General features: G+C 34.7%; 1 protein-coding gene across 1 annotated transcript; it reads right to left on the minus strand.

Annotated features, from left to right (window-relative positions):
* Window positions 1-303: 303 nt before the first annotated feature.
* LOC120329631 (poly [ADP-ribose] polymerase 2-like) lies at window positions 304-9,432 on the minus strand. The gene is made up of 12 exons (XM_078118839.1): window positions 8,961-9,432; window positions 8,545-8,673; window positions 7,646-7,774; window positions 6,736-6,863; window positions 6,426-6,506; window positions 5,091-5,252; window positions 4,423-4,617; window positions 3,228-3,356; window positions 2,611-2,735; window positions 1,887-1,996; window positions 1,497-1,664; window positions 304-538 (listed from the first exon to the last, which is right to left on the minus strand). The coding sequence occupies exons 1-12, from the start codon at window positions 9,112-9,114 to the stop codon at window positions 345-347; spliced, it is 1,704 nt and encodes a 567-aa protein (XP_077974965.1). The 5' UTR covers window positions 9,115-9,432; the 3' UTR covers window positions 304-344.
* Between the last annotated feature and the right edge of the window lie 1,650 nt (window positions 9,433-11,082).

Below are 11,082 nucleotides of genomic sequence, written 5' to 3' on the forward strand. Positions count from 1 at the left end.
ATTCTTAAGAAGTTATATACATGGTAACTGTCTCCCTGGATATCAACATACTTTTTTGAGGAAGTGTACAAGACTGTACCGTTGCCCGACTCACCAACAAAACCACAAAAAACACATACTGTATATGTTTTTCTTGAACATAAATATTATTATATAAGTAACATCTACTAATTATCAAGTGCTCATAATACTGAATAAATAAAACATAACATGAATACTCATGAAACTACCTGATATTGAAGAAGTAAAATGGAACATTATATATGGATTTGAATACTACATTGCAGTCAATAAAACAGCTGATATAATGCATTCATGCTAACTACTATACAACATCCAGCATATTATTGTTGCCAGTGGATCTTGGCTTTGACAAGATATCTTGCTTTAATCTGAGCGACATCAAAGACAACATATTCACTGTGTTCCAGAAATCTGTGTTTATCCCGTTTGAATTTTTTTGCTTTTCCCATGGGTATAACAGTTCCACACTCCATGGTGTGAAAACCTTTCGGGTCGGGTCCTTCCTCACCCACAGCTGTGATACAAAATCACTATGTCTGCTTGTTTATAAAAATACCATACCAAGTGTTAAAAACACCCTGGCTATCGCACCTCTGATTACCCCTAATAGGTTCGAATCTTGTGGGCTCGTGGGGTATAATAATGTGAGAGAGGATTGCTGAACTCTATGCGATCATGGGATGCATGAAGCAACAGCTGGTCGATAATGACTGCAAAAATCAAGTTTGTGCATCTAAAACAGAGGTGGACAAGGTTTTCGACCCACAGACCAAAAATTTCGCCCATCTTGACTGGCGGGCCATGTAAGTGTGACATAAATGGTTATATTTTATGAACAATATTTACGGTGTCACAAAAACAAAAGTGGAAAACAATAAGCCTCTTGCTAAAACTAAATTTAATCGCAATCTCAACAAATTCCTTAAGATATTTTTCTTCGGAAATATCAAAATGTTTTACTTTGGTTGTGGCAGAATCAGGCGGACCAGATTGAATAACCCAATGGGCCGGATTTGGCCCCCAGTTTGCCCATATCAGAAAAACAAATAACTGGTCAACTATTCCCATCCCTGACATTGACAGGTTAAATCTTCGACCAGCGCGCTTACACTAGATAAAACGCTCAAAACCATATTTTCCAATAGTATTATTAAGTTGGGAATTTTACCTAGAACCCAAATTCCAGACATACTGAAATTTTCAGACAAAAGATTCAATAATCTTGCCATGTTGTCTGGCATAAAATGTCCAAATCTAATCTGATATACCCAATGGCCTATGTAATTTCTTGTAGGATCAACATGCTCGGGCAGATAGAAGGGTGCTCCCGAAGTATTCGTACAAAGATGGCGCACAACCTGAATATAGCATGTGTTCCAGGTTACGGTTGTGCGTCATCTTGATACAAATACTTCTCTAGAGCGTCGAAAAAATATCATGAATATAAGAATCTATGGCTAAACTTTTCTCACCTTTGGTGCTTAGCTTCCCTTTAGGTAATATAAGACGATTTCGCCATTCTATTTCATCATGGACATCTCCCAGAGCGACTTCACAAAGTAGAAGAAAGGCATTAGGCTGCCTTGCGTTTGTGCAACAAAAATGAGCAGATTTTGTAACAATGTCTGCGAAATAAACCCCTACAGAAAAAGGAAGAGTTAACACATTACAGAAGTAGTAAAACAATATAAAAGAATAAATCCAACCATCTTTATACTGCACATTTAAATGCATTTGCTCTGACTATATTTAAATGAGCTGTTCAACTTCAAAACCAGGAGATGCAAACTGATGAAACATACTAAACATCTTTAGTTTATTTCCCACAAGTTAATGAGACTTTAACGAGTTCACCAACAAACCTTTGCCAAATGAATGTCCAGATATAGGAGCCTCAGGAGGAGCAATCCTTAAACCTTGTTTCAATATTCCACACCAGTTTGTCAAACGAGATCCATGCCACAATAGCATTCTAAAATAATAGCAATAATAACAACAACACGGGACCGCGGTTCGAATCCGTACCTTTCGAGTATTTGCTTCGGACCGCACCTAATTCTTTATTTTGGATCATTGGCCCCACTTTTGAAGTTTCCTTTTATAATATCACTCTTATAGTTTTAAATATATATGAAAAGAACTATAACGCCATAATGAACAATCTTGATAAGCTAATAATCATTAGCCGGTCGAGGAAGAGCGTGTTTAAACATGCTGAAATATAATTTCTGGAAACACCGGACCCAAATCATTTTAAAGTTAGGTATGCGGATCTTCGTTAAAAATAGTTGAGTAGGCCTGCTCTGAGGAATTCATTTTTTGTGTGTGATGACGTATCAGCAAATTTAAAACTGCTGTGACAAATTGCCTATGTGTAGGCCTACTACTTCGTTTTGGCCCTCATGTCCATATATATGACCATTTATCTTTTGTAATATAAAAGTCACGCTATTTTATAGAATAAAAACATTTCAAAAAGTGACTCAAAATTGAGAGTTGAGACTTCTCAATTACAAGACAATTAGAAAGGGAAACTTGGGAAAATGGTATGTGACTGAATAACAATGAAATAGTATTATGACAAACCTATTTCCAATATTTTTCTTGAATCTTTTCTCTTCACCCTCCCTCTCGACCTTGTAAATATCATCAACGTCTATTTTCAAATAATTGTGCCTGGATCCGCGACTGTTAGTGATGTATTTTTCCAGCTGTATGAAATAAAATGAATTACATTTACTTACTCGATTACACTTACTCGATAATAGGGTGATAATTGTGATATACTTTTACAGTGTATAGCGGTGCTTTTAAAAAATGTTGTTGTAGTACAAACCCTGATAGGCTACCTGTATTATCACAGAAACCCTATTACCAATTATCATTAAAACAAGCATATATGTGTGAAGTCAAGTATTCACTACTCCAGTGACTTCTGTTTTTAAAGCAGAAAAAACTGTTTCACACAAATGGGTATTGAGAAATTAACACAAGAGAGAAACTCTCACCAAACTCCTACAGAGCTACATAAAAAGTGTAGAATTTAAGTTGAAAAGGACTGGTGTATTATAATAAAAAAAGTAATAGTTAATAACTGTACAAATACCTAGTTTTGGAACTATTAAGAGGTAAATAAAGCAATTAATTGATTGAAAATGTCAATCAGCGAATAACGTAAACAATGTAAATGATATAGAACACACCAGTTTATACTGAGGATCTGATTTATCAAATGGTTCGAGTTTACATCCAAGAGCTTGATAATAACGATCTTTAATATTGACGTCATCTACGGCTTTTGCCTTGTCTTCTTCGATCATATCTATTGCGATCTGAAAACACAAACAATCAAACAGATGACTTTATTGACTATGGTATTTGAAGCAACTATTTCAGCTTTAAAATAAAAAATCTTGACCATTTCCTTAATTTGTTAAATTTCATTTGAAAATTTCGCATATTCGGTAATTTTTCTGCAAGATATAATAAAATATTTTATTTATAATCAGAAGGAGTTTTCAAACCTTCACTAATAAAAACAGTGAAAGATACCACTGATCCACAAGGATATACTATTTTTTGGAATATCCAGAATCTTTTCTATTCGACATTGCCTATCCAATATTGTGGTGGGAATAGATTTATATCAGAGATGTAACACCAACATAGTAAGATTAGGCTCTTATCATAGTGTCAGGTGTCATAGTGTCCTTAACGAAGGAGGCCCACGACGGATTGAAAACGCTTCTTTAGGTATTGTAAATCTCAAAATTTCATGTTCATGTTTGGTTGGCGTTGGAAAACATACAGTCACTGAAATCGAAGTATCAATAAAAGATATACCGTAATCAGGCAGTTTACTACACATTTTTATGTCCGCAGATTGCCGTGGTATTTTAGAGTAATAATGTTTTTATTTTGTCATAAGAAGACACAACCGCATGTTCCGCTGAACACAACTAAATTAATGAAGAAAGACATTTTAGATTCTCGTAGTTGTCATGGATTGGACTTTTTAGGCAACAGAAATTTCATGCCTTTTTGACGAGCGCGTAATCGGAAAGTACTGTTTCAGAAGATTAGATTACTGTTTAGATTTTGAACCCTTCCCCCTCCTGTCATGACAACATAAAACTATTCACACAAGGAGACCCCTATTACCTATACTTGGTCTGCAAGACTATATAAAAAATTATGGCAATATCAGGCATATGTAATATATAATCTATCTTGACGAAATCAAATTGATGTCAATATGTGATAATACATGGAAATAGATCCAGTCCAAATGTCAACTTTCATGAAGGTAAGACAAGTGGATAGTGTTTCATTTTATCCCAGATAATAGCAGCATAGTCCATAAAAATGGCCCAATGAACGTAAATATTACTTTCATACCTGGATATCACTCAAAGATTCCAATAGTTGAACTTTTTGTTCAATCTGTTCTGTTGTCTTAATTAGAGTTGGAACTTTCATACCAAAGTCATGTGGAATTTTCGTATAAAATTCACTGCAAGCATCAGACAATTTTTCGCCAAAGTTCTTCTTTAGAACAAATCCTTCGATTTTTTTTAGGGTTTCATATCCTGCCTGGGTCAATAAAATGTCTTATTAATATAATATACCGGTAATAGAAAATGAATCAAATTGGCAAGCATTTATACTCTTATCTGAAATATAAATACAGTTCCGTGTTGAAATATTAATACATATAAATACTATAAACCTGTTCTTGTAATTTGCCTTTTAATCATGAAGAATGAGTAGGCTACTGTAAAAGCCACCCCCGATGCATAGGGAGCTACTAAATATTCTTGGAAGGACGATAATCTTTCCAATACAGCTTTCCTACATAATTCATTACGCCTTGAGAAAAGAAATGGACTGAAGATAACCACTAAGCCAGCGGTTCCCAAGAGGGACGCCATGACGCATTAACGATCACAAAATTGAGTTTTATTCAAAGGCAGCAATTTTTGGAGCCTGATATATTGGCGCCGCACGAACAAAAAGTTTGGGTACTTCTGCACTCAGCCATCACATGGTTATCTATGGTTATTTACCTTTATTTGCTTTGCTGTTAACTTTCCAAGAGGAGCTTTCTTGACATCAAATTCAAGTTCCTTCACACAGGCCTCAAATTCTTTAATATCAAATATTAGTTGCATGACATCTTGAACACGTTTGTCCAATTTAGAAGCAGCTTCTGGCTTCGCTTTGACATGCTATATTGAAAATCAGGTAGTTTTAAATTGTTTTCTATGCTTTATAATGATAAGTTAATCTCAATTCCATATTCTCATCTGGCCATCGAGTTCAGGGAAATATACATACAATTTCGAGCTTGAGCCATTCAAAACTGACTCCAGCTCAAACAAACCAAATTTTGTAAATAAAACTTTGGCATACGATACATCTTAGTCGACCTATTAATGTTTTATACAAAATTTTGACTTGTGTTATTCAGGGATGTCCCAAACGAATCGAATATTCGAATACATTCAAAATTCATTGTATTTGATATAGTAAATTTTTGTATAATTTAGAACATTTTTATTCAAAAATCAGGGTTTTTGACCTCTCACACAAATACATCAAAACATATGACACAACACAAAAAATAAAATGACCTTTACATTAGTATCGTTAGATATGACCCACATAAAGATATATTATTTCATCTTTATATTCACATGAAATTCTCAGAATGTATTCGGAATAGTAAAATATTTGGTTTCGGCTATCCCAGATTATTACCACTAAAAGTCTTATTTTGACCATGTCAAATTCAAAATTATGACTCGAGCTTCAGCTCAAACATCAATAAACAAACCATGCTACCAAACTCTTGACAACTCAGCATGAATTCCTACCACCAATGTTCCCTCTAATTTTTTGTAGTATGTGTGCGCACTTTTTTGGAAATGACTAATATTTGTGCAAAAACCAATGAAGAAATTTTGGCGTTCTAACCGGGTAATGAGTGGGCCAACAACAAACTTTCGCAACCTGCCAACCGAGAACATTATTACATTACATCGAAATACGTCTGTGCGCAGTAAATACGTCTGTGCGCAGCCTCTGAAAGCTGTGTGCGCGCGCACACGCGCACACTTTAGAGGGAACACTGCCTACCACTCTGGTAGACATGGCTTAATTACCATCCCTGTCCATACATCATTAAGAGCAGTTGCCTTTTTGCTATGGATGCGAGTAACAGTTGGATGAGAGGCCGTGTTTCATCATAATATGATCTGGTTACATTATCAATGTTCAAATGCTGTATTCACATAGTCAGGTAATGTATTACTGGAAACTATGTTCTTGTGTGTGGCCGTTTTTATGAAGCATTAATGACTGGAATGTACAATAAAATTATCATGAAAACATCAACTTACCTCTTCTTTAATTTTTTCCACTCTCTTTATGTCTTTTTCTGAACTTTCTCCGTAATCCATTTCAACCAAATCATAGAATCCCTGTTATTAGAGGATTGCCACAATAATATATTTACTAGGTATTTAAATTTTGAAAATTATATGAGAAATGGCATTTTTGAAAATACTGGCCATGAGAAAAGAACGATACCTGAACATAAATTTATTATTATACACTAATTGTACCATTCTCAAAGTGCAGATGCAGTTATTAAAACGAAATTATCTTTAGAATGCTATTTTGAAAAACATTGATATATTTGACAGTTACTTGTTGCTTAACGAAGTTGTCAGTACAGAATCTATTCCGCGTCTTGTCAGAAAATTTGCAGTTGAAAGACCATGTTGCTGCTCCAAAATTAGACCCATGATTTTTCAAAGATTTCCCAGCTACTTTTCCTGTAAATATTTTTATGAAATAAAATAGGAACAGCCGAAAGACACCATCTAAAAAGCCTTGTACAGAAAGAATATGTGAACATGTCTCATAAAATACATAGACTATTCCAAATACATCGCTGTTATATTGGATATTTTCGGAATTTCGAACATTGGCATATATAAAATTACTCCGGATTAATAAGATATCCTAGTTAGGAGAAATAAATATTTATACACAGCAATTATTGTGCGAGTGGATTGCTGGGCTACTCGCTTGCGTGTTTGGGGGGGTTGGGGTCATGTAATCGCTGGCCGGATACAGCTTCCTCCACCATCAAGCCCATGCATCTGAAACGAATAACATGCTAACTAATTCCATACCTAACATGGACTGTTAACCGGGCGAGAGATCTTGGTTTGCCATATGATTAAGTCATCTCATCAACTTTCCTATCCCCGAGATGATTATGTAAATCATATTCTATCTCTCTCCAACAACAAGATATACATTGGTTGACTTAGAGTCCACAATGTCTATTAACCAGAAAAACGAGCCCCATAATCTCCTCCATCAATTTGTAAACTTTACTTCAGAGAAATTGGAAAGGTCATCGTCGTATCATATCACCAGCACCATAAAATACCAGCTTCATTATTATTAAAAGTCAAATCATGAAAATCTAAACTCAAATCCCCAAAATATATAGTCTTAGTTGAACATGGAAAAATTCTTATTCAATGGAAACTAACATAAATAAATCTAGTGTGATTAATTAAAGAGTAACAATTTACAATCTTACCTACTCGGCCCCATCTAAACCATGATATATATTCATTTTTTTCATCATTTTCCAATACTTGCAGGATATAATACTTATTATTGTTGGCTCCAATATTAGTCTGGTTCAACATGGCATTGTAAATGAATCCTAGATATTGAATAGTACAATTAAAATGAGATATAGAGCTCATGCACGCCCAATAGTTCGTTAATACTCTTCATTGGATGTATCAATAGATAACCGTTTCGATTTTCCATATCATACAGGGTGATCAGACCAACTGTAGACAAATGTTTATTAAAATATCTACAATATAAAATGTAAAAAAAAAAAAAAATTAATTTGCAGAAAATAGCTTTATAAAGATAAATAATATAATTCATTGTTATTTTTCGATATATACTCTCTTTGGAACCTGACTGCACAAGGCACGCAAAGTCCGAAATTTTGTCCCAACATGTCATCAATCTATGCTTTGGAGCAGTTGTTCTCAATCTGAGGTACGCGCACCACTAGTAGTACGCCAGCAGCTTTGAATTATTGCAACAATTAACTTATGTATTCGCTGGATAGCGTTTATAGCGCTACCAATCCTTGTCTTTAGAGATCGCCCTCGCCCGTTACTGTCCACCAAAAACGGAACAGGCATGTTTTTTGCCGTTTTGCGTGTTACGTCAGTGCGTATGCATTAATAAATCGGCAAATAAGGGAGCGTTCGTGATAGCGGCTAGCACTGATCAAAGTGTATTCCGAGGTTTCGGATCATTTTTTAGTTATGATATGATGTATTGTGAAGCAACGTGCAAAATGGCAAAAACATGCCCTTTCGTATATAAAAGCAAAATAAGTCACCTTACAAGGAATTAACGTTCGCAATGTAAGATATTTCCATTTCAAATATTAAAAAAATCTAATACCATCTTTTTCGAACACATGATATCCCTTGGAACATTTTATACAAGCTTCATCAACTGGAACACTTCCAGTAAACTTGAGCTTCTTTAAATCCCCTTTCTCCTCTGTAATTGATGAAGCCTCTTCTTTAACTATAATGAATGGTCATTACAGAAATAATATTTCAGAACCTTGTCAGGGTTTCAGATTCGAAGCTGATAAAATATTTTGCCCCCTCCTAGTGTTAACACATGTAGAATGAAGACAAATAATATTTTTGTTGGGCGATCAATTTGAAAAAATATAAAATATATGCAAATTTATTCTTAATTGAAATGAAGACATTGTTATATTGAATATAACTAATTTTGAATGTATTACAATAGTTTAGGCATCTCTAATAATGTCTCTGCATGTTAGAATCAAGATATAAGAATACCTTCGATCTTTTCTTTTTTTGTTGGAACATCTGGGACTACAGACGCAGCTGTATCTTTTCTCTTCTTTCCTCGAGCGCTTGTCGTCTGCTTTGAATTAGCAGTGTTAGCCTTTTTACCACCTTTCGCTTTTGTCTGCCTTTTTCTTGGTGGCATTTTCAAGCAGTTACAGGCAAGACTAGAAAATACCGATACAAAATCTTGCTAAAAAGTGACTCGCCAGTCTGGCGCATCATGGTAAACATTACCGGTACGGTAGGAATGAGAGCAACTCTGATTACTGGATTACCGTACGGTACGGTACCGTACCGTAACTTGCGTGGGTTCGCATCCCATGTTGGATAATTATGTTCTTCCCAGGATAAATATGTGAATCCTATCTTATCCTAAAACTTAACTTATACACGGACATCTAGGCTACCACACATGACTGTAGAAATTCTAACTAAAAATTTTATGATGCATATTTGATATTCCATAAGACTGTAAGAGTGCCAGTTTAGCATGTTTCCATTGGAGACGGAGTCGAATTTTCAAACTACCCGGAGTTGGGGTCTGAAGTCCAATTTCTGAATTTATCCCAAAGACGGAATTGAAGACTTCCAATAGTGATATTATTAGTCAAAACGAAATCTAGAAAATAATTTAATTTACTAAGCGTTTTTAACAGTCTATTAAAGAAAGCTTACAAGCCAAATTTTTTGTTATCAAAATAAATTTTTCTATCAATTCGAAGCTAGAAATTTATTACAGATCGGCTTCGGGAGACCAACCCTAGGTCAGAAATCAGGATTAGGGTGGAATTTACATATTTTCCTCATATATTTTTGTATTTTGGCATTTTTGTGGTATATTCAAAAGTCTGCCTGTGGTTTGAAATAATTTATTTTGGGAGGTTTAAAAGAGATTGTTTTTAGCAATTGTGCACTAATTGAGAAAATAATTTTTAACTAGGTTCAACCGGTATGTTAGTCGTTGGGTTCAACATAGCAAACTTTTGTTAAAAGTAACACCACGAGATAAATTTGTGAATGATTTAAAATGTTAATATATTGAAAAGCGTATGTCTCGCCACGTATATCGCATTTGAGCTTAATTCTGTACTTATATAGTCGATATATATATTATTTGTTACAGATCATACGAAGATTTACTATACTGTCTATATATAATTATTCATCTAACATATAATTTCCATTGTTCAGGTTTGAAATATTTGACCTAAATGCGAATCCAGCTTTGAAACACTCTAGTCATTTGCGAAGGCATACTCAGAATTATCAATTGTATTTAGTGGTGGGATTCAGCCGGTTCTATAGAACCGTCTCACGAATTTTATGAGTTCAGCGAACCGGTTAGCATTACTGGTAGGCTAACAGTAACTAGTATTGATTTTTGCATCTTATCTGACATACCGATTTTTGAGATCAAGTGTTTTTTCCAAAATGTGAAATGATCAACTTCGCACGTAACATATTGTGTTAATTTTTATATATAATTGTAGTGTTTTTTCAGTAGATCGTACATCTTCAGGTTTTTAGATTCATTATCAATGAGTATATAATATTTGCAGCAATATAGACAATCCTCAACATCATTGAAAATTTCGATGCTAATTTTGACATAATGATGCTTACCTAACCATTATTTTGAAATGTTAATTAGGAAGTAATTAAAAATAATCAGTTTATTTGCTAAAAAGTATGACTTTTTGTAACAGAACCGGCTGAAAAATATGACTTTTCCCAGATAGCACAACTACGTTGGGCCAACGTTATAATCCGCCGGCAACCGTTGTACGCGGTTTTACAACCATTTACCATGGTAAGGCCATGATTGGCCTTCAACGAAACACTCCATTATGCGAAGAAATGCGCGCGCGATTCGAATATAGCACATGAGGTCGCCATTCATTTTGGCGGTACTCGTAATCGATAGTAGAGATGTACCGATGTATCGGTATCGGGTATCGGTATCGGCAATATCGGCCATTTTTTCGGTATCGGCCATGTATCGGTATCGGTTAGATTAAGGCCGATATTTCCGATATATTTACCTTTTTGATATGGTCCAGAATGTTTTAAAAGATTAGTTGGAATACTACTTTTTAATTTATTTTTTGTC

Source organism: Styela clava, chromosome 12, assembly GCF_964204865.1.
Source record: "Styela clava chromosome 12, kaStyClav1.hap1.2, whole genome shotgun sequence".
In the NCBI taxonomy this organism is placed as follows: Eukaryota; Metazoa; Chordata; class Ascidiacea; order Stolidobranchia; family Styelidae; genus Styela; species Styela clava.

Excerpts from the sequence above, each read along its gene's own strand:
- LOC120329631 (XM_078118839.1), bottom strand. The coding sequence starts at position 9,114 with ATGCCACCAAGAAAAAGGCAGACAAAAGCGAAAGGTGGTAAAAAGGCT. Across the intron at positions 6,864-7,645 it reads GTTTAGATGGGGCCGAGTAG|GAAAAGTAGCTGGGAAATCT; the intron begins GTAAGATTGTAA and ends AAATATTTACAG. Across the intron at positions 539-1,496 it reads AGGGAAGCTAAGCACCAAAG|CTGTGGGTGAGGAAGGACCC; the intron begins GTGAGAAAAGTT and ends TTTGTATCACAG.